This window comes from Alosa alosa, chromosome 12, assembly GCF_017589495.1.
Source record: "Alosa alosa isolate M-15738 ecotype Scorff River chromosome 12, AALO_Geno_1.1, whole genome shotgun sequence".
Classification (NCBI taxonomy): Eukaryota; Metazoa; Chordata; class Actinopteri; order Clupeiformes; family Clupeidae; genus Alosa; species Alosa alosa.
In genome coordinates, this window is record NC_063200.1 from 27,772,545 (window position 1) to 27,797,134 (window position 24,590).

The window sequence follows — 24,590 nt, forward strand, 5'->3', positions numbered from 1 at the left end:
GAGGTGGAGGGAGAAGGGAGAGGTGGAGATGAAGAGAGGTGGAGGGAGAAGGGAGAGGTGGAGATGAAGAGAGGTGGAGATGAAGAGAGGTGGAGGGAGAAGGGAGAGGTGGAGATGAAGAGAGGTGAAGGGAGAGGTGGAGATGAAGAGAGGTGGAGGGAGAAGGGAGAGGTGGAGATGAAGAGAGGTGGAGATGAAGAGAGGTGGAGGGGAGAAGGGAGAGGTGGAGATGAAGAGAGGTGGAGGGAGAAGGGAGAGGTGGGAGATGAAGAGAGGGGGGTGGAGAGAAGGGAGGGGTGGAGATGAAGAGAGGTGGAGATGAAGAGAGGGAGAATGAAGAGAGATGGAGATGAAGAGAGATGGAGATGAAGAGAGGTGGAGATGAAGAGGTGGAGATGAAGAGGTGGAGATGAAGAGAGATGGAGATGAAGAGAGGTGGAGATGAAGAGAGATGGAGATGAAGAGAGATGGAGATGAAGAGAGGTGGAGATGAAGAGGTGGAGATGAAGAGAGATGGAGATGAAGAGAGATGGAGATGAAGAGAGATGGAGATGAAGAGAGGTGGAGATGAAGAGAGATGGAGATGAAGAGAGATGGAGATGAAGAGAGGTGGAGATGAAGAGAGATGGAGATGAAGAGAGATGGAGATGAAGAGAGATGGAGATGAAGAGAGATGGAGATGAAGAGAGATGGAGATGAAGAGAGATGGAGATGAAGAGAGATGGAGATGAAGAGAGATGGAGATGAAGAGAGGTGGAGATGAAGAGGTGGAGATGAAGAGGTGGAGATGAAGAGGTGGAGATGAAGAGGTGGAGATGAAGAGAGATGGAGATGAAGAGAGGTGGAGATGAAGAGGTGGAGATGAAGAGGTGGAGATGAAGAGGTGGAGATGAAGAGAGATGGAGATGAAGAGAGGTGGAGGAGAAGGAGAGGTGGAGATGAAGAGGTGGAGATGAAGAGGTGGAGATGAAGAGAGGTGGAGATGAAGAGGTGGAGATGAAGAGGTGGAGATGAAGAGGTGGAGATGAAGAGAGGTGGAGGGAGAAGGAGAGGTGAGATGAAGAGAGGTGGAGGAGAAGGAGAGGTGAGATGAAGAGAGGTGGAGATGAAGAGGTGGAGATGAAGAGGTGGAGATGAAGAGAGATGGAGATGAAGAGAGATGGAGATGAAGAGAGATGGAGATGAAGAGAGATGGAGATGAAGAGAGGTGGAGATGAAGAGAGATGGAGATGAAGAGAGATGGAGATGAAGAGAGGTGGAGATGAAGAGGTGGAGGGAGAAGGAGAGGTGGAGATGAAGAGAGATGGAGATGAAGAGAGATGGAGATGAAGAGAGGTGGAGATGAAGAGGTGGAGATGAAGAGGTGGAGGGAGAAGGGAGAGGTGGAGATGAAGAGGTGGAGATGAAGAGAGATGGAGATGAAGAGAGGTGGAGATGAAGAGAGATGGAGATGAAGAGAGATGGAGATGAAGAGAGATGGAGATGAAGAGAGATGGAGATGAAGAGAGGTGGAGGGAGAAGGGAGAGGTGGAGATGAAGAGAGATGGAGATGAAGAGAGGTGGAGATGAAGAGAGGTGGAGGAGAAGGAGAGGTGAGATGAAGAGAGGTGGAGATGAAGAGAGATGGAGATGAAGAGAGATGGAGATGAAGAGAGATGGAGATGAAGAGAGGTGGAGATGAAGATGGCACAATTTGCTGGGGCACCTGCACCGTGCCTGGTGACCCGGGTTCGATTCCGCCCTTGGTCCTTTCGGATCCCACCCTTGCTCTCTCCCCCATTCACTTCCTGTCACTCTCCACTGTCCTATCATTAAAGGCATAAAAAGCCCCAAAAATATATTTTAAAAAAATGTAAAAAAACAATAACCATTTTTGAATTTTGAACTTGAGGTAGCCAAGGTTAGACTTGATGAATATACAAGCAGACACCCGTCCTGATATCTGCCAGGTGGATGAGCCGCCACTGGAACTGGAGTCCAAATTCAGCTCCCGCTCTCCCTCTCTCTGATCTGAGACCAGCCAGCGCCGGCTCCGTCATCTCAGACAGCCCCATTTTAGTTCTTCCCCTGGCGGCTGATGCCGAGTTATCACTTTGCGCTCATCAAAAAGCCGCCGCGGTAACTCCGTGTGACTTCTCCGGCGCTGCTGCCGCACGAAGTGGCCTGATTCACACCAGCGCTCTCCTCCATCTCTGTCTCTAACTCCACCTCCTTCCTCCACACTCTGCTGCCTCCTCTGCCTCTTCCCCTTACAGTTCAACACCAGCCACAGACAGACAGAGCTTGTGATTTTAGATTTTACTCATTCTATGTGTACATGTAACTGAGCTTGGCAATAATGTTGCTGAAACGTTCATGCCACTAAAGCTTTCTTGAATTGAACTGAATTGAATTTAGTGTAGTAGGCCTTTGAGCAGTCTTGCAGACAGGAACATGAACTCTCAGGTGAGTTTTATTCAAGTGTGTTAGAAATTATTTGGTGTTTGAAACCCAGACCGTCAGGCGTCAGGCGGGTGGGCACTTGATTTGAATCTTTTTCATTAGACAGCCAAAGACTAGAAACCTGTCATAAGTCTTCACGATAGCCTGTGTCCAGTGGTATGACAGCATCATTGTTATGACATTCCTACCAGTACTTGATGCTGTGACAGCTTATTAGCATGTGAAAAGATCTACAGTTCTGAGAGCTGCTGGCTTGACTGACAGTGACCATTTTAACATGCCATCTGCCAAGACTTGTTTAGGACTTGATTATTTCAGGCTTATGATGGATAGGAAAGGATACTGGATGGTTAGAACAGAGTGAGTTCTATGAGAACTTATGTTCAAAGCTCCCACAGCAATTACCGGTATATTAATGCACTGACACCTTGACGAAAACACATCCAAGCACACGGGGATATGCTCTAGCACAAGGACACACACTTTTATTCTACTAAACCAAGGCCTTTATGCACATCTCTCTGTAAAGGTACAGAAGTTCTCTACAGCACTGGGTATTCACCTTCACATATTCACACACACACACACACACACACACACACACACACACACACACACACACACACACACACACACACACACACACACACAGAGAGGGAGAGAGAGAGAAGTGTGTGTGATATGTGATGAGAGACAGAAAGTGACTGAAAGGTCTATTCTTGATCTCCCAACAGAACTACATGATCCCACTGAAGCAGGTGCTCAGCCCTCAGGACATGGAAGCTATCTTCGTCAACTTAGAGGTAAGTACACACACACACACACACACACACACACTAGAGTTGCCCCCACCTGGTACTCTTTCTCTCCCCTCACATCACCAATCATCATCCTTTATATATATATATATATATATATATATATATATATATATAGTCTGATTTTTTCTGCTAGAATGCATAAAATGCACACATACACACACATACACACACACACACACACACACACACACACACACACACACACACACTCACACACACACACACACACACACACACACACACACACTCACACTCAGAGAGAGAAAGACTGGAGGAATGGCTCTGAATAGAGCAGGTGCTGTGTTCTAGAGCTGAGGACCCTTGTGGCGCGTCAGCCTGTGAAGTTATTTAAAAGTCATTTAGGAGGTGTTCCAGATATCAACAATGATGAATGAGGCCTAATCTAATCAAAGTGGTTGCCAAGCAGCGTCTGGACAGAAGGTGTGTGGAATGAACTGGATTCTGTGAGACTTGAAATAAATGCCCAAGTGGCAGCCACTTCAGTGCAGAGAGAAATTCTTCTGTATACAGTGCTTAAGCTCAGACTCTCACTCAAATCAGTGTGAAGACTCATATGCCCTGAATTGTTGCCATATTAAACACATTTAAACACATCTAATTAAGAAATATGGCACGAGTGAGATGTGCATATACGGCTGAACCACAGTCGTGGGTACATCCCTTACCAAGGCCATGATCACAAGTGCCATATTGCTATTATACAACAGTTCCACGTACAACTAATCAAGTTGAAAGACATCAAATTGTGTTTTTTTATCGTTCATTTAGAGTTTTGTGCATTCATCCTCCGCCCCTAAATACTTACAATCAGTGCTCTTGGCGTGTGCTGTCATCAAGCAACGGAAAATGTCACACTGCAGCCAAGTTGAGTGAGAGAGGCACAATAATAATAATTTGCACAATAGTTTGTTTACTCACTTGTCCTCACGTTACATGTTAATTCTGAACATTGACACTAATCCATTCACGCCAATTTTTCACTCTAGAATTGTCAGTTATGATGTTTAAAGTCACTGAGCAGTAAACAATCACTGCTCTTGCTTTGAGGGAATGGAATGTTTGCATCGGACAATTCAATGCAAAATGAGGAGTGAGATATCGCCACTCGTCTTGTCTCATGGATAGCCTGTCGTCCAATCAGGATTTATAAATAGCGTGGCCGGAGCTAACTGTTGTATAGTCATGTATATCTGAATTTATTTTTAGTTTATGCTGGTAAGGTTTTAGTTTATGCTGGTAAGATTGATTAGCAATGATTCCTTAGGCAACATTAATAAATACCGTATTCAATAAGGAAAAGACTTAACTGGATTTGACAATATTTGCCATTTAATCAAACAGTAATTTCTAACAGTTAATGATTAAATAATTGACATGGGGTTGAAGGATTCCAGAAAGAGATGCGGTATATGTAAGGATGGTGTTCTCTCTCTCTCTCTCTCTCTCTCTCTCTCTCTCTCTGTGTGTGTGTGTGTGTGTGTGTGTGTGTGTGTCTCAGGATGTGATCAAGGTCCATGCGGCGCTGCTGAGGGCTATCGACCTCAACATGGTGACCGGGGGCAGCGGTCTGGGCAAGATCTTCCTGGACTTCAAGGAAAGGTGAGACCCTTGTGCTGACCTCTTGGCTTGTGGAACAGTACTAGTGTTGGGCTTGCTGTAGCTCGAATTATGTTCTCTTTGAGGAAGGATGCAGTGTACAATAGCCCAACCTGTCAAGGGTCAACCTATCTCTTTTGTTTTTGTCTCTGAAACGACATAGTAGGCATATAGTAAATTCCCTGCTTGGTTGGAACTACCAGATGAAAGGTTCTTTGCAGGATCTTTCCCATTTCTTGTTGTCTACCAGGTTTATTTCCAAGTCTCATTCTGATGTTCATGTTCTTTGCAGAACCCTTCCTTGCCTGTACATGTGAACACCAAGCTATAGAGAACCAGGCCCGTTGCCATACCATTAAAGAAAGAGAGCATCTCTCTCTTTCTCTCTCTCTCTCTCTCTCTCTCTCTCTCTCTCTCTCTCTCTCTCTTTCTCTTTGTCTGCTTGCCATTGATTGCCATGTTAGTGCACTGCATGACCACACACTTGACTCATAACTAACAGAGATGTTGAAGTGTTTACTGCTCCGTAATGGAGCACAGTGTCAATCACTGCACACACACACACACACACACACACACACATATGAAATCCACCCCGACCCTCTGGGAGTGCCGTCGTGATCGGTAACGGCACGCGTAGCCTGTCGCGGTCATCTGGGCGAGTGTCGGGGCGATGCTCATGAGGAGTGCGCGTGTCTGCCTGGTCCCTCTGAGGCCTCGGCGGGCACGGACGCTCGCACACTCGTGCACTCGTACGCTGTGGCTCTCATCTCCAGCAGAGTGGATCAGTTCACAGTCTAGCACCTCCTCAGAGTGGGCATCGATGAACTCAGCTGTGATGATCCCTCCCTCTGAACAAATCACTGCACACACACACCACACACACACACACACACACACACACACACACACACACACACACACACACACACACACATGTATCGTCCTCAGGACACACTATTAGCTCAGGGTTGGACTGCAGCGAGGCGAGCGTGGACTTATTACGGGTGTCAGAATATCGAACAGATGTTTGGATCAATTGTTCTGTTTGCCTCAGAGCTCATCGGATATTTAGAGAGCAGTAAAATACCCCCCCTAGTTCCTGCAAGGGTCACCTCAATACACAAACCTTAATGGCATAGTGATTTGATTGGTTCTTTCTGATTAGTTTAACTTGTAATGTGAAATTGATTAAAACAACAGGTGTGTGGGTTTCTGTGTTTAGGCCATCACTTCAGGATTGTGCAATGGCAGATTTCCTTAGCAGAGTCGTTTTCAAGGGAGTGATAGAGCAGAGCTTCAATCCTCTAACTGTAGAGGGCTTTCTGCTGATAATCTCCATTTCTCTTCAGTCTAATGCGATTGCTAAGTGATCATCATCTTGATAATAATACATGAAAGCAGTGAAATGTGTGCTTTCCTGCTCACACATTGATAGTAATGCCATAGTCCTTTGGCAGACACAGCGCCAGTGATATCCATCACATTTCCAACTTTACTGGAATAAATTTATTTCCAACTTTACTGGAAGAAATTCATTTCCAACTTTACTGGAATAAATTCATTTCTGTAGGAACTTAGAATTAAAGAGACCATCTGTATGTATTTCTTAAGCATGAAGATTATTTAGAATCTGAACCTCCTCCCATCCTCAGTCAGACAGCCCTCTCACACACACACACACTCTCACACTCTCACACTCTCTCTCTCTCTCTCTCTCTCTCTCTCTCTCTCTCTCTCTCTCTCTCTCTCTCTCTCTCTCTCTCTCTGGATGCACACACATTCACACACACTCACACACACTCACACACACACTCTCACACACACACACACACACACACACACACACACTCACACACACTCACACACTTGCACACACACTCACACACACTCCACGTCTGACATATCCCAGCTGAACTCAGCAGGAGACCAGGAGGGATGCCATCTCTTCTGGAGATTCCTACTCCTTATCTGCACACTTTTCTTATTATTATCTCCACTCCTCCCTCCCTCTGCACCTCTTCCTCCTCCTTTCTCTCTCTCTCTCCTCCTCCTCCTTCACCACCTCTCTCTTCCCTCCTCTCTTTCCCTCCGTTGTAGTGCCAGTGCACACACACTCAATTGCTTCCACAATCATATCACAGCAGCCCAGTCAATGGTAATCCCTTAAGCTTAAGTGCTCTTCTCCAACTCTGTGGAGGAGATGGGAAGTGCTCAATGTTTTGTTTGCTAATTGGAGTTTTTGCTCCTCTTCAAGCACACAGGAGACACTCGACCGGTTTCTCTTGGGCTGTCTAGTCGTCTGTCTGACATTTTCATTTCCTGTGCACGTCCGGTCTTGTCTGTCGTCCACTTATACACGCTCTGTCTCCCCCTTTGTCCGTTAATTCCGTTAAGAGTCACAAGTCACTTTGTATTTTAGACTGTGAGGCTTGTTTGTACTGTACACATGCTATGAGATAAGGAAGCATTTTCAGAAACATTCCTTCTAATTTCCCTTAGTCTTACCCAGCTATGTTTTACTTTTTTTTTCATCTATTGCTTGTCTCAACTATACTCCCTTTTCTCTTCTCCTCTGCCTGCCCCCCCTTTCTCTCACTCTTTTTCTCATGCTCTCTCTCCCTCAATGATTAATGCCTGCTGTGGTGTAGGTGATGGGTAATAGCAGGTTTAAGGCCATAATGACAGTATGCTGTGGCAGTGCTGGCAGTGGAGCAGAGAGCGCCCCCACAAAAAGAAAAAAAGAGCCAGGGAACTTGCGGAGAGAAAGAGAGAGAGAGGGGTCTAGGAAAGTGAGAGAGAGAAAGAAAGAGAGGTACTGTAGAGCTTATGCAAGAGCTTCATCCCTTGGTTAACTACATGGGTGTTTTCCTCTCTGAGGAGTGATCTGAGAACATATATTTGCCTTTTGTGTGTGTGTGTGTCACTTCCATTGTTTGCCATTGTCAGTTTGCGTAGGTAATTGCCTCATTATGGCGACGCTAAAGGGGGGTTGTATTTGATGTGTGAGGGTAAATTGACATGACTGGCACGCCTTTCTCTGCCTCTGCCATTCTCTATCTCTGTCTCTCTCTCCCTCTATCGCTCTATCTCCCCCTCAGTTCTTCCTGTGTTTATTTAAGCCAGTGCCCCTAATCTATAATCAGATTGAGCTGTGATGTGCCTGCATCATAAATGTGCACTTCTGCTGCATGCCACTGCACAGAGGGCTAGAGGAAACAGGGGGTTGTCACAGCCTTCAGCTTGAGTGTGAGCTTGAGTAAATATGTGTGTGTGTATGTATGTATGTATGTGTGTGTGTGTCTGTGTGTCCATCACATGGACAGGATTGTAGGTCACTGAAGCGCTCCAGAGCATGTACCACACACACTGCAAATGAGGAGGGAGAGAGAGAGAGAGAGAGAGAGAGAGAAGAGAGAGAAGGCAGAGGTAGAGAAAAAGAGTAAAATCGCTAAGTAAAAAAGCACAAAGGTTTTTTTTTTTCTTCTGGCAAATTCAGAGTAGCATTTTGAAAGTGGGGCTTCTTTGCACGCAATGGGCCTTTTAAACGATTCCCCCCTGTCTCCTCCTATCTGTCATTGTTGGTCCTTATCCTCTCTCTTCCTCTCTGTCTGTTAGGCTTGTGTTATATTCACATGACCAGAGGGGGGACATATTTACATTTGGTGACATTAGGCACAATGTGGGAGAGTTTATTTTGGGCCGGTCAGCCCCTCACGTCAGAGCAGGCGTCATTGGCCATGGCATTGTCGTGCTGATTGACAATAATTGTATGTGTGTGTGTGATGGTCAAGGGATTTGGCACATTTCCAATGCCCTGGCACACTCATGAGAAGCCGGCTCACGCACTTACACACACACACACATACACACACACACTTTATCACTTTAATTAATTTTGTTATCTCTGTGCGTAAGTCTCACTGACCTTTCTGCTGTGTGCGTTTCTTTTCAAATGGAATGAATGAGGGGCTTTTTCAGAGTGGCGCGACTGAGGGGAAATGCCAGTTATTCTCTCCCTGCATACCAGCTTCCTACCACGTCCTCCATCCACAGCCTTAGACTCTCAGATGGTGGAGGACGGCTGAGCCCTACTTAGCAGGGGGGATATGACTCCAATAGGCAGCTACTCGTCTACAGATCTTGCAGTGAAAGTGTGATTGTGTGTGTGTGTGTGTGTGTGTGTGTGTGTGTGTGTGTGTGTGTGTGTGAGAGAGAGGAAGGGAAGGGAGGATTGTAATAAGTGAGAGTCTGTGCAACAGTGATATCTAGGTGTTTAAAAGCTCAGTTCCTCCTGTGTGTGAACTTGAAGGTGTCATTTTTCAGTCCAAATAGACACGCTAGACGTGGCATACTAGGTATGCGTGCATGCTTGTGAATGTGCACCTCTGCTCTCTCAATCTCTGCAGGCATGCACCGAAACAGAACGAGTGTGGCTGATTTATTGAAAAGATTGTTGTGTTGGTTGTAATCATCTAATTATGTGGTGTGTTGTGCTGTTTTCGCATTTCTGTGCTTTGCCTCCTTGTGTTGTCCATCCTGAGGTTCTGTGCCTGTTGTCCATTATGAGGTTCTGTGCCTGTTGTCCATCCTGAGGTCTCTGTACCATTGGTTGCTCGCTGGTTACTTCCTCCACCCTCTGCTGTGCTGGCTTGGGCTCTGTGTCCTGCTTGTCATCCTCCAGACACCTCCTTAAGCGGAAGTGATTGGATCTGGACGTGGCGTGCCAGAGACCATTACCTGCTCTTCTCCTCCTGTCGCCCGCGCTCCACAGTGACAGCTCACCACCCCCCCCCCCCCTCCTCCTGCGTCTCAGGGACATTCGGGGAGCAGTGCCACCATGCCGCTCGGCCGCCCCATGCCAGGCCTGTAGGGAGGACCGCAGTGGAGGCGGGGAGGTGGGGGGGTGGGGGTGGGGAGAGATGGCACGGCGCAGTTCGACTAGAAATTGTATTTCCCCCCAGACGCCATGCGCGAGTGCCCCGGCGGTAATGAGAAAGTGCGAGAGGAAGAAAAGGGAGATAACGCAGGAAAGCCGAGATGAATGTAAAGAGACACATGTGTGTGTGTGTGTGTGTGTGTGTGTGTGTGTACGTGTGTGTGTGTGTGTGTGTCTGTGTGTGTGTGTGTGTGTGTGTGTGTGTGTGTGTGTGTGTGTGTGTGTGTGTGTGTGTGTGTGTGTGTGTGTGTCTGTGTGTCTGTGTGTGTGTGTGTGTGTGTGTGTGTGTGTGTGTGTGTGTGTGTGTGTGTGTGTGTGTGTGTGTGTGTGTGTGTGTGTGTGTGTGTGTGTGTGTGTGTGTGTGTGTGTGTGTGTGTGTGTGTGTGTGTGTGTGTGTGTGTGTGTGTGTGTGTGTGTGTGTGTGTGTGTGTGTCTGTGTGTGTGTGTGTGTGTGTGTGTGTGTGTGTGTGTGTGTGTGTTGGTTTCTGGCAGCACATATGAGAGGCTGTTTGTGTGCACATGTTTGTTCTCACCACCAGCAGCCACAGAGGATGTGGAGAAGCCTGCAGAGCTGTCACAGATAACCAGTCAGGCATTTCCAATGAGAGAGAGAGAGAGAGAACAAATGGATAGAAAAACAGAGACAGTGGAAGAGAGGGGAAGGGGAAATGAGAGAAGTCCGCAGAAGATGCCAGAACAGCACACTTCCTGCACTTGTCAGAATGGAGCACATCACAGCAGCAGCGGCAGCAGCAGTGAACACCTTACAGCAGCCAGTGCATTGCAGATGGAACAGAACCACACACACACACCTCTGTATGTGTGTGTGTGTGTGTGTGTGTGTGTGTGTGTGTGTGTGTGTGTGTGTGTGTGTGTGTGTGTGTGTGTGTGTGTTGTATGTGTGTGTGCATGCCCAACGCCTCCTGCATCTCCCCTCTCTCTTCCCTCCCTCTCAAAAGCTGGGGGCTACAGAGGGAGTTCAATAAAGTACACTGCCTGGAGTACCACTCTGGCACGTGCACTCTGTCCACTGTAATAGTACATCATACAACCTAATGCATGTCATTGGTGGGTGCAGGTGCATGTTGGGGCTGGGGGTTGTACTGTATGTGAACTCATTTGTGCTCCTTTAAAGTATATGTGGAGTAGAAAAAAATGCTTCTCTACCTTAGCATGTACCAACCTGATGTGTGAATGGGAGATTAGCGTGTTAGCGTAAGGGATCTTGTGTAGGTGGTGAGTGGAGTCCTCAGATGCGATCTCACTAAGGCTGTTTATAAGAGTGAGTTCAAAGGGATTATCCACTGATGAAGTAATCCTCTCAGAGGCCACTCACTCAAGCACTAGTCCTCACCATGCTCTCCATAATAAGCATTAGACGGGATATCGCTTCGTTTTCACATAATCTTTTCAATATATGCTCATGCCTACACACACACACACACAGACACACACACCAAGGTCATAATTATAATATACTTTGAGGGGTACCCCCGCTCCCAATATTCAATAATGTTCAAAATGCCCCCCCCCGACACCAACCTTACTCCAGCGATGAGATCACAACACATGATTGGCACGATGTATTCACAATGCCCACATGATTGGCACAATGTATTCACATGTCAACTATTTTGCCGTGGAAGGGGCGGGTTACTAACTAAGAGGGGGGGGGGGGGGGACATGGTGATGCAAGCTTGGCAGGGATAGAAGGTGGCATGGGGTGAGGAAAGGAGCAAAAAAAAGTGCTTATATGGTAATATAGCCACACAGGAAGCAGACCGGAAGTGTAAATGTTTTTGAATATTTTTTGAAGTTTTTGAATATTTGCTAAGCTTTGGAAACAATATTTGGATATTTTCTGGACCAATGCTTATAGTTATTTATACCAGTGCTTATGTAATTTATTCAACCCTCAATGGCATTACGGCAAAATGGGAAAAACAGTACTATCAGACATTCTTCTTAAAAAGAAAACATAAATAAACATATTACCCCATCGTGAATTTGCACATATAATAGAAAGGCAGGAACCAAATTCACCTGCCATCCACATTTGGTCCATGAATAAAGCATACATAAAATAATAATTAAGTAAGGACAGATGATTATTATTATATAAATATTATATAAATATGGATTATGGGCTTTTTTTCTGGCCTCTCTCTTTTTTTTGATATGTGGGTTTGTGTAGGGTAGATGTCAGGTTAAGAAGAAAATAGGATTCTGCCTTGTCCTCCTCTGTCATTGTATGAACATGTGTGTGAACGTGTGAGTGTCACGTGTGTGTGACCTCTTTTTCTGCATCTGTGTGTGTGAGTGTATGTGTGTGTGTGTGTGTGTGTGTGTGTGTGTGTGTGTGTGTGTGTGTGTGTGTGACCTCTGTGTGTGTGTGTGTGTGACCTCTGTTTTCTCACTCTCAGTGAGCATCAACATGCGATACTCCATGTGACCGTGAGTTTTAGGATAGCTGGCCTTCAGGGGGCCAGGCCTAAATTTGGCTGGAGTATGTGTGTGTGTGTGTGTGTGGCAGGGGGGCTTCCCTGCTGTCAACTTTGCACAACCTCTGAAGCAGGCATATCCCCTTGCAGCATAAATCACATTTTCCCCTTTCTTTCTTTCTTTCTTTCTTTCTTTCTTTCTTTCTTTCTTTTCTTCATGTATGCATTTATTTATGTGTTTATTTGTTTATTTACTTCTATTAGCTCTGCTCCTACTGTATACTTAACTCTCTAGTGTTTGCTGTTTACATACACATCATCTAAATGACAGGGTCCCCTTTCTGTCCTTTTCTCTATAGATGAGACCAGATTGATCAAATCCTTTATATTTATCATTTGATATGTTGAGCTTTAAAGAGGCTGATTTGTGGAGAAACATCAGGGGCGGGTGTTAAACATGACATATGGTGGTGAAAAGCTGGATTCATGAGTTATAGCATTCACATTTTATTTTCTAATCAATAACAGACCTGTGAACACCGCTACCTTACCCCACAGCTGTGGTCATGCTTTCTTTTCCGTCCAGTCCACCTTAAGATCCACCTTAACCATACTGAGCATGGCAGAGAGGGAAAAAGACCAGCGAGGAAAAAAGGACCTTCATGTTCAATTAGGCCCGTGACATGGGTTATTAGACTTAATGCCTGCCACTTGCCCCTAGATCCTCAATATGCCTTTGGATTGGCACTGTGTCTGGGCCCTGTCTTCTAATTGAATGGAGTTCCCATTAATCTCTCTCTCTCTCTCTCTCTCTCTCTCTCTCTCTCTCTCTCTCTCTCTCTCTCTCTCTATCTATCTATCTCTCCTTCCCATCCCTTGCTTCATTCTCCCCTGCTGGAGGAGAGGATCTGTCCGGCTCTTTGTGGATCAGACCCTAATAAGGTCCTCGTTAGCCCCAAGGGGTGCAGAGAGCAGCAGGAGAGAGAAAGAGGAAGACACACACACACACACACACACACACACAGACACACACACACACACACCACACACAGACACACACACACAGTCACACACACACAGTCAAGCACACAAACACACACACACACAAACACAGAGGCACATACAGTACATGGTGATCACACACACACACACACACACACACACACACACACACACACACACACACACACACACACACACACACTTATGCATGTATGAAACTGATGAGACTTAAAGGAAACATGTACACACATTGGTGTGAAAGGATGTGTGACTGGAATGCCAGAGCTCCTCTGACCTCTTCCTGTGTTGTTGAGATAAAAATGACACCAGGGGATACTGCAGATCTGTCTATAGCTGCTAGACTAAAGAGGAAATACTCCTGCAGCCGTTATTAACTCTGAGATCCTTTAGTGAGTCTAAGAACTCCTCCCTTTTATTCTCTTGTTGCTTCTGTCTTGGCCTCTTCCCCTCTTTCCTGATCACCTGTTCTTCCTTAGAATAGCAGATTGGATAAATTAGATAAAGGAATGATTCCAAGCATGTTTATGTGGAGGCACGTTTATATTTCATTTTGCAAACATGGTATGCCTGCATGTATGTGATGCTTTTCCTGTGTGCCATTTGGTGTGTTGTTATACACAATGTGTAACATGATGTAAGTAGGTAAAATGCACATAAAACATGGGGACTATATACAGTATGAGAAAACGTATGAAAAAGGATAACAGCGTAGCCTAAGACTGAGTACATACCATTTAATCCTCAAAATAGACCAGAAGCATGCAGGTGAGAGCAGAGGTAATTACACCTGCATTGCAGCACAGAACACAAGGGGGACAGGTAGTTAAAATAGAGTGCGTTCCTGGCCACGAACTGATTAAAAAGCCTCTCAAGCTGTCTTTAATAATTCAGGCGTTGAGACTCATTTCAGCTCCATAAACTTTCTTCCCTCTTCCCCTGAACTCCTCCCTGCTCCTAAATGCAGGACAGAATTGATGTAACTCTCCACACTGTGGCATACGTGAGGCCATCATTCATTTTCTTCCCTGGGCTGTTGATGTCATTCCAAGTGGTGGGGCGCGTGCGTATGGCACATACGTTTCCCTCTCGAGTGCAGAAGCCCAGAGATGAAGAGTGTGGTCGTGTGTTTTCTCCACTCAAGCACTCAAGTCGGTATTCTGCAGTGCGGCCCCTCTCCAAGCGGCTCCTTAATTAAACAGGGCTGCCTTTCAGCTCCCAGTCCCAGCCTCCCACTGTGGGCTCCAGCTGTAGTCGGCCTCCGCATCCTCATCAGGGCAGCAATTATACCCTCCCATATCCACCCCCCACTTTCTCTCTCCCACTCTCTCTCTCCCATTCTCTCTCTCTCTCTCTCTCTTGCTCTCTCTCTCTTTTTTTCTCTCTCTATCTCTCTCGTGTTCTCTCTAACTTTTTCTCTCCTCTCTCTTTTTTTCCTCTATCTCTCGCGTTCTCTCTCTTTTTTCTCTCCTCTCTCTCCCTCTCTCTCTCTCTCTATCTCTCTCTCTCACTCTGTCTCTTGCCATCAACCCCCCTGGCCAAAATTACGCTGCCAGGGTGCCAACTGGGTCCGAGAGGGGTGTCTCTCTACCCGCTGCCAAGCGAGTGCTAGTGGCCTACTTAAAATCAGAGGAGCGCCCGCTAAGATGGCGAGAAGAAATCTGTGGCACGAGTGGCGCCATCTTTCACGGCGAGCGAGGCGACTTTGAACCAGTTCCAAGAGGAAGTGAACTGTGTCAGTAGTGCCCCGCTGTGAAGTGAGATGAGCAGACGCTCCTCTGATTCTCCCTGGCTCAACCTGTTTAGCTATCTGAATGGCTCAATTTCAGAGAGGATTCACAAATGCTACATGATCTAAAGACTTTAGGCAGATCATTCAGGGTCATGGGGCTGATGGTGATGCATCTTTGCAAGGATTGCACATGTAGAATTAGGTACCCAACAGGTATTCCTCTTCTGTATTGCTTGATGATACCCTTAGATAGACAGACTGTTCAGTTGACAGAATGGAAGTGGACAGTGTTCTCTGTTCCTCCTCATTAGCCCTGGGTGTGGGTCTCATGTATTTAAGCACATCACCCTCAGGCCCTGGGTGTGGGTCTCATGTATTTAAGCACATATATCACCCTCAGGTCTTTGCTATATCTCAGGAGGGGAGACCCCAAAGTAAGAGCTGGTTAGTTTAAGTGTTTGAACGGGTTAATGGGTGGTCAGTTCTTTGTCTGTCTTAATGTTAGTGGGGGGCAGATTGAATGCTGATGAGTGGTCAGCTCTTCATATGTCTTTGCTTCTGTTCTTCGCCCAGACTCCTGATCTACGGCCAGTACTGCAGCCACATGGAGCATGCCCAGAAGACCCTGGATGATCTCATCGTGACGCGTGAGGATGTCAAGATGAAAGTTGAGGTAAAGCATCTGTTCAACATCAGACAGCACACAACCAAACACGCAGACATATTCATAAACACTAACATAGCTCATAACATGGCTTACATTGCGCTCACTGTCACAACCAAGTCAAATCAAATCAAGCGCATCTACCTACCTATTTTGACAGCATAGGGCTGAATAAATTGTTCATATAGAGCCTAAAATTGAGCCATTAATGTTAGCGATGCATCTGTTTTGTCACTTTATGCCCACTCTAATTTCAACATTTCACACTTCAACTGCACTCTATTGCAGTCTATTATGCGTCCTCCTTTCATAATGACACTAGCTGGATATTCATCTGTCAAGTGCATTTATGGAAATTGGGCTAAAAGAGACATGAGTCTGTGTGCTTTTTCAATCATTCACAAATGCTACATGATCTAAAGACTTTAGGCAGATCGTTCAGGGTCATGGGGCTGATGGTGATGCATCTTTGCAAGGATTGCACATGTAGAATAAGGTACCCAACAGGTATTCCTCTTCTGTATTGCTTGATGATACCTTGTTAGATAGACAGACTGTTTGGTTGACAGAATGGAAGTGAACAGTGTTCTCTGTTCCTCCTCATTAGCCTTGGGTGTGGGTCTCATGTATTTAACTGCACTCTATTGCAGTCTATTATGCATCCTCCTTTCATAATGACACTAGCTGGGTATCCATCTGTCAAGTGCATTTATGGAAATTGGGCTAAAAGAGACATGAGTCTGTGTGCTTTTTCAATCACATAGTAAAATCTCCATCTGATTTGATGTGAATGTGTTTCCATCTACCTTGGTCACATTATGTCCTATGTGAATCAGGAGTTAACCCTTTCCCCCGCAGCAAATTCATTTCTTACTTGACAAATTCCATTTGGATTTCCTGTTCGGATGGTCAAAATTCACATTAACAAGTTGGATGGAAATCCAGCTGGTGATCCCAAACCAATTTCATTCAAGACCGACTGCCTGTGAGTGCCAGTAAATGCCACTTATTAACCTAATTAGCAAAATCAAAAAGTGGGAACAGGTGAATAATCTGCTTGACATCACACTGTTGAGCTGCCCACAATCCTTCCTCACACAATGCTCCTTGTTCACTCAGGTTGTCTACCTATTCTGTCTCTGTAGCATAATTTCTAATTCTACTGCACAAAGTGGTGTCTTCACATATTAATTGGGGCTGTATGCCTATGGTTATTTGGGGTTTGCATGGTTGTCTTACACAGCAGCATGGGGTAAATGATTCTTTATGTGGGAACACTGAGTCAGGTTTTGCAGTGTGTATAAGTCACACAGTCACACTGAGTTGCCACTGATTTGCGGTTCTAGCTGTGTATGCTTATGTATGTGTTTGTGTGTGTGTGTGTGTGTGTGTGTGTGTGTGTGTGTGTGTGTGTGTGTGTGTGTGTGTGTGTGTGTGTGTGTGTGTGAGTGAGTGAGAGAGAGAGAGAGAGAGAGAGAGAGAGAGAGAGAGAGAGAGAGTGTGTGTGCATGTATATATTTAAAGTGTGACCCTGGTAAGAGGTGTCACTCTAAAAGCCCTGACTCATCTCCCTGCTGAGTTGAGGTCCACACAGCACCTTAATAGTGTGCAGCACAAACAAGCACCATTCCACTATAGGACTTACTCATGCAGAATTAGAGCTTAAGCCTCTCCTGTCTGCATGGGCAAGGCTGGGCACCAGGCACCAACGTTTCACCCTTAGGCACAAGGCTAATTCCTCATTGCACCGCAACTGGCAACTCATACACAGCAATAACACCACAATTACTCATTATGTGAACTGTCGCTAGTGCAGACTAGCACGCCTCGTTTTCAGCCAAACACTATGGGCCCAGTCAGGCGACATTTACAGGCCTCTGTAGGATGGATTTATGCTGGATAAATAATTGCTTGAGCTACAATATTTTCCTGGCAGAGAGCGCTGGTGTTCGTTTCAGGTGGTAACCCAAGAGCCTTTGGTGGCCCGTAAGACTCCGGAGGGGCAGTTTATGAGCGTCATATCGATTTACATTAATCACACATGAGTCATTTGCTTCATATTACTTACTTTGAAGTGCTAAGTGTGTGTAATAATATCAGTAAATTGCATAAGCACAGCAGCACACACACATTACACACTAGCAGACACGGGTTTATTTGCACTGGTATTAGTGCACAGTGGCATTAAAACGTTGGGCAGCAATGGGTGCAGTGGTCTTGGAGAAGCACACACACACACACACACCCACACACACGTTTCACCATCTTCACTGGAGATTTTAACCATGCAGACCTTAAAACTGTTTTTCCAAAGCTACACCAGCATGTTGATTTTCCAACAAGAGGAGACAACATCCTGGACCTGGTCTACACTACACACAAAGGAGCATACAAAGCCACCCCCCTCCCCCACATTGGACTTTCTGACCATATCACTGTTATGCTAATGCCCGCATACAGACAAAGAGTGAAAGCAAACAAACCGGTTCGCAAGCAGGTAAAAGTGTGGCCTGAGGGAGCCTCTGATGCTCTGAGGAGCTTAAGGATGTCTTCACAGACATCTTTAACACTTCCCTGAAGCAAGCCATCGTCCCATCATGTTTCAAAGCTGCCACCATCATACCTGTGCCGAAGAAAACTGCTCCATCCTGCTTCAATGACTACCGCCCCGTGGCACTGACACCCATCATCATGAAGTGCTTTGAGCGGCTTGTCATGTCACACATCAAATCCATTCTCCCCCCCACCCTGGACCCCTTCCAGTTTGCATACCGAGCCAAACGGTCCACAGAGGATGCAATCTGCTCTGCCCTCCACCCAACTGGAAAAAAGAGACTCATATGTGAGATTGCTGTTTATAGACTTCAGTTCTGCATTCAACACCATAATACCACAACAACTCATCTGCAAACTTGACAAACTGGGACTCAGTACCTACCTCTGCAACTGGCTACTGGACTTCCTCTGTCAGAGGCCTCAAGTAGTACGTGTTGGCAACAATATCTCAAGCAGCATCACACTGAGCACGGGGGCCCCCCAAGGCTGCGTGCTCAGTCCGCTGCTCTTCACCCTGCTGACGCATGACTGCACTGCAACCTACAGCAACAACCACATAGTGAAATTTGCTGACGACACAACTCTGGTGGGTCTCATCACCAAGGGCGACGAGACTCAATACAGGTTGGAGGTCGACCTTCTGACCACATGGTGCAGGGACAACAACCTCCTGCTGAACGTCAGCAAGACCAAGGAGATTGTTGTTGACTTCCGTAGAGGTCACACCCAACACCTGCCACTGACCATCGACGGTGCTGTGGTGGAGAGAGTGAGCAGCACCAAATTCCTGGGGGTGCACATCAGTGAAGACCTCTCCTGGACCACCAACACTGCATCACTGGCGAAGAAAGCTCAGCGCCGCCTGTACTTCCTGCGGAAACTCAGGCGAGCAAGTGCTCCACCAGCCATCATGACCACATTCTACCGAGGCACCATTGAGAGCATCCTCTCCAGCTGTATCGCTGTGTGGGCCGGAAGCTGCACTGAATACAACAGGAAAGCCCTGCAGCGCATAGTGAACACAGCTGGAAGGATTATTGGTGCTTCACTCCCCTCCCTGAAGGACATTTACACCTCCCACCTCACCCGCAAGGCGACCACAATTGTGAGTGATGCAAGTCACCCCGCTCACAATTTGTTTGATCTACTGCCCTCTGGGAAGAGGTACAGAAGCCTGCGCTCCCGCACCACCAGACTGACCAACAGCTTCATACACCAGGCTGTTAGGATCCTGAACTCTCTCCCCCCTCTCCCCCCTCCACCCTTAGCTACATAACATCCTGGACTTTTAGACCCACAATGGCTGCCTTGCACTACTCCACTTGCACTACTCCACTTGTACACTTGCACACTTGCAACTTGTTGTTGTTGTCCTGTTGTCCTGAACACTTCTGAACACACTTCTGCTGCTCTTACATAACTTGCACCACTATGCCACTTGCATACTTAGGTCAAACAAAACTACCTCAGCCATTTATTGGCCTGACTTTTGCACTATTATATTGACTGTCTACTGTATGCACAATTGCACAATTTCTACCAAATTTTGCTGCTCTTATTTCTTCATTGTATGTGCCTTCTTATTTTTACTTTTTATATTGTTTACTTGAATGTTATGTTTGTCTGTGGACCTAATTGGTAAAATATGTCTTGTCTCCACCGTGGGATAGTAGGAAACGCAATTTCGATCTCTTTGTATGTCTTGACATGTTAAGAAATTGACAATAAAGCAGACTTTGACTTTGACTTTGACACTCACACACACACACACTCACACACACACACACACACACAGGCCCAAACAACACACAAACACACTCCTGATGTATCATACTGCCTACACACAGTCCTCACAGACACAGAGGCGCACACACTCACACACTACATGCTCCAATTACCCAATTCCTTATCTCCTCATCCATAAACACACACTTCATGATCCGATGAAGTCTGCTGGCTGTTGTTTTTATCTGAGCGTGGCAGTGGGTGAGCCCATGGCAGATAGCGGCATGGCAGTGATTATGTCTGCGCTGCCGTTTGACAAATTCACATGATTGCAGCTGCTTGTGAGGAAGACGAGCGAGCCCGACTCATGTAATTGGGGCACGGGCAAGGAGCGGGGCCCGAGCTTTCGACAGGAGTCAAGAGACTGATTAATGTGGATTAAAGAAAGCATCTCCACAGGGAGGGAGGGAGAGAGGGAGAGAGGGAAGGAGGGAAAGAAGGGATGTAAGAAAGAAGGGAGGAAGGAGAAAGTTAGAGACAAATGCTGATAATCCATCTGATAATCCAGCCAAAATGACACACCTTCCCGCTTCATCTCTTTGTTGTGAATGTCAATAGTCCCCCCATCCCCTCCCTTAGCGCTAGTGACTCAGATTAACAATAGAGGAGATCAGAGCTAATCCATGTCGCTCACACCCCATTGTACTCCATCAGAGGTTTACTAGCAGAGATTGCCTGACGTATTGCACTGGTGACTCTGACACTGTTGAAAGTGTGGTAAAGTAACTGTGTCCAAATTGTTACTCCAGTTTTATTTTAGTGGCCTAGATTTACCAGCGCTTAGATCTATTGATTTACTGATAAACATTGGTAGTGTTTGAGACAGTGTTCTGTGTCAGAGGCATTATTTTTATGTCAAAGAGTGATGAAGAAGACTTGTTCCATCTCCTGGTGAACACCTAAGGAAAAATAGTGACACGTAATCTGTCCTTGTTTAAGTGCACAGTATCATAGGCATAGTGTGTCTGCGACACGTTCCTGTCAAAGACTGACGTTGATCATAATGGCCAGCGATATATAACATTGACCCGGCTGCCGATAGTCATTGTACGTCAGACAAGCTACACGACGGAACAGCAGCGTAAATGTGTTCGTATCGATCGCCATTCATGTTTGATGCATACCACTGCTCCCATCTCTCCCAGCACACACACACACACACACACACACACACACACACACACACACACACACACACACACACACACACACACACATCCAGTGGCATCTGTGAAATTGCATTAGTATAAATGGATGAAAGCAGGGCGGTGGAAGCTGAAAGCGCTGTGAGAAGTGGCACTGGCTCATCATGTGTTGAGTAAGCGTTTAGAGCACACTGAATCAGCCGGAGTCAGTATGACATTGAGTCATAACACTGACGTATGTGTGGCCTACTTTAGGGAGCAAACAATGCTGCTTTAGTGCTTGTGTGACTTGGTGGCAGTGCTGTGTTGGCACTGTGTTACACTAAGTGTACTGTATGGGATGAGACTGAGAGCTGGCTAATGTATAATGCATATAAAATGTACTGGAAAATGTGTATAAATATTGTTTCTCACAGTTGTACAGTAAATATTCTTATTTGTCTAATACATTTTGTAGGTCACTATGGACAGAGGTGTCTACCAAAAACCTTGAACTGAAAGGCCTGTGACCTTAAATGTGGTGTGTGTGTGTGTGTGTGTGTGTGTGTGTTTGGTGTATTTCTGCAGGAGTGCACCATGAAGGTCCAGGAGGGCAAGTTCAAGCTGCAGGATCTGCTGGTGGTGCCCATGCAGAGAGTTCTCAAATACCACCTGCTGCTAAAGGTCAGTATGTGCACAAAGAGAGAGAGAGAGAGAGAGAGAGAGAGAGAGAGAGATGGTTTACAAATGCTTAATAAATGCTTAATAGTGTGTAGTTATTATAAAATGTTACCGTATTGAGATACTTATGGTCTCTGTGCACTAGCTTACTAGAAGTCGGCAAATCAGTTTCCTGTTCATTGACATCGCTGTCAACAAGCACCTGAAGAAGAAGTTGTACCAAAACGTGTGAAAATCCTTCCCTCCTTATTTTGTGCAACCACTGCACGTAGGCTGGCGTTTTTAGGAAAAAGGTGGAAGCTAAATTTGCCTTTGCAACAACCTGAAGCTGAGCAGAGTGGCACAGCAGTGCTCCTGACCGGACATTAAGACTGGTGTACATTGTATTTCTTATGTTTTCATCTTTAGGTGCTTGTTGACAGCCATGTCAACGAACGGGAAACTGGTTTCAAGTAAACTAGTGCACAGAGCCCATAGGCATACACACACAGACACACAGAGAGAGAAAGAGAGAGAGAGAGACACACACACACACATACATATACACACTCCCTCCAGTGAAGCACAGTGGTGGAATAAGTATTGAGGCAGGCGTTCATCTCATGGTCACCCATTGACTTCCTCGCTCCAAATGCTGGCTCCCCACCAGCAGGCTCGTGGAAGCGGAACAGGGAAAGCGGATCTCCATTTAACCCCCCCCCCCCCTCCCCTCCAACCCACCCAGCAGGGTTGCTGGAGCTCCACTCATCTCATAGCACTGTGACACAGCAGGCACATGCCAATCCCACCCACCCGGGGCAGCCTGCCGCGCACCCCAAAAGCAGGAAACCTGACCTAAATATGGCCGGGAACACGACTCCGTCTCGGGACTGTGCCTGTGCTAAAGGCTCACCATTGCATGATACACAATATGATTTATTTAACGCTTTCGTTCAATAATCCATGAGGAGTCGATGGAGATGTTCGCAGAGTGTGCATCAGCAAGACCTCAGTGAGAGGATGTTTGATTATGTCAGGCAAACTAATAGGATGAAAAGAGTAGAGCAGCTTAGGCATGCAAACAAACACATGCGGTCAATGCTCTCTCTCACATACACATGTACACACACACACACACACACACACACACACACACACACACACACACATCATTGTGTAGATCAGCCTTGCCTTAATCTTATTTAATGCACCCTATTTCACACATGTTATCCACAGAACACAGTTATAGATTTGTAGCCACGGGGCATCTTAAATATGTGTGTGTGTGTGTGTGTGTGTGTGTGTGTGTGTCGTGTGCGCGTGTGTGTGCGCGCAGGCATCCATACTGTACGTGTGTGTGTAAGTGTTTGCCTCAGGGCTGTTTCTGTAGCCAGCGAGGGTGGCTGCTTGGTCTGTAGAATGTTTAGCACTGCAAAGTGCTAAATGGCCTTATATGACTAAGGCCTCTTACTCGTAACTCATGTTGACCTGTGTGTGTGTGTGTGTGTTGTGTGTGTGTGTGTGTGTGTGTGTGTGTGTGTGTGTGTGTGTGTGTGTGTGTGTGTGTGTGTGTGTCTTGAGGACAGACTCAGTTATGATTAGCCTGCTGGTTAAAGGGTGTTTGTGGTATTCTGCATATGCAGCACACATAATGTGCAAATGTGTGAGCACAATCACGTGTCACATCAAAAGTGTCACTAAGTTCACTAAATTACCCACAATGCCCTTTCTGAAAACGGATCTACAGTACAGTGGAGAATGTCTCGTAAGCTCCAAATGAAGCCTTTCCAATCCATTTGCAATCTCAGTGCCAATCTTGACTCTAAAATATAAAACTAAAGATTGGCTGTGAAGATAAGAAAAGTGTTTTTGCCACGATTGGCTTGGAATTTGTTGAAAAAATAATTTAAGCATTAAAGGCAGTCAAGCATTTCCCACTGTAACTTGGATATTGTGTTAATTAGTGCTAAAAAAGTAAAAGAAACAAAATTGTGCCGTGTTTGGCACACAAATTGAGGCAAAGTGGCTCACAGGAGATTTCTGTAATTTCTTAGTTTCTTGTTCTTATGAAGTATTAATTGTGTTAAATGAACCAATACACAAAGACACATTTTTGTACCTTGAAATTTAGTAACACGAGTATAAGAAATGGATGGTGGAGAGTCTTGCGTGTGCACAGCTGGGTGCCGGAAAGAGATTCATATTTGATGAATTTTGTATCATTTTGGGCTGACGTAGTTTGGGATGTTTATAGGAAAAGCATTTTGGCTGGTTATATTTAGTCTACCCTCTCAGATTTCCATCATACTTGTGTCTAGAGGCCGTGAGATTGCCATCAAAGCACTTCACCTTTTATCCACATCCTCCAATCAGGATCTCTGTTTAGCTTCATGAAGAGGGCTGGGGTAGATCCCTTCACTTTGAGTACATGTGCATGGGAGTGAAGTATGTTTGTGTGGAGCTTTCTTGAACTCATGTGTGTTTGTTTGTTGTGTTGCAGGAGTTGCTAAGTCACTCGACAGACCGGCCAGAGAGACTACAGCTGAAGGAGGCGCTCGAGGCCATGCAGGTTTGTGTGTGTGTGTGTGTGTGTGTGTGTGTGTGTGTGTGTGTGTATTCAATTCCACTCCAGGAGTTTGTTTTTAATCACTGAAGTTAGGAGTTGAAAAGTCTACAAAATGAGTCATTACCTGGACTCGCTACAACCTCCTAGCCAATAACCCCTAACACTAACGGTGCTAAATCAAATGTCAGGACTTTTATTCTTCCTTCAAAGCACCTGCCCAGGC

General features: G+C 45.9%; 1 protein-coding gene across 1 annotated transcript in view; it reads left to right on the forward strand.

Annotated features, from left to right (window-relative positions):
* Window positions 1-24,590, forward strand: part of vav2 (vav 2 guanine nucleotide exchange factor) — a 208,620-nt gene that overhangs the window by 169,661 nt on the left and 14,369 nt on the right. The window contains exons 8-12 of the mRNA XM_048258257.1: window positions 3,177-3,245; window positions 4,783-4,883; window positions 15,586-15,685; window positions 21,730-21,825; window positions 24,302-24,370. Coding sequence (XP_048114214.1) covers window positions 3,177-3,245; window positions 4,783-4,883; window positions 15,586-15,685; window positions 21,730-21,825; window positions 24,302-24,370 — 435 coding nt within the window. The remainder of the gene's footprint in view (window positions 1-3,176; window positions 3,246-4,782; window positions 4,884-15,585; window positions 15,686-21,729; window positions 21,826-24,301; window positions 24,371-24,590) is intronic.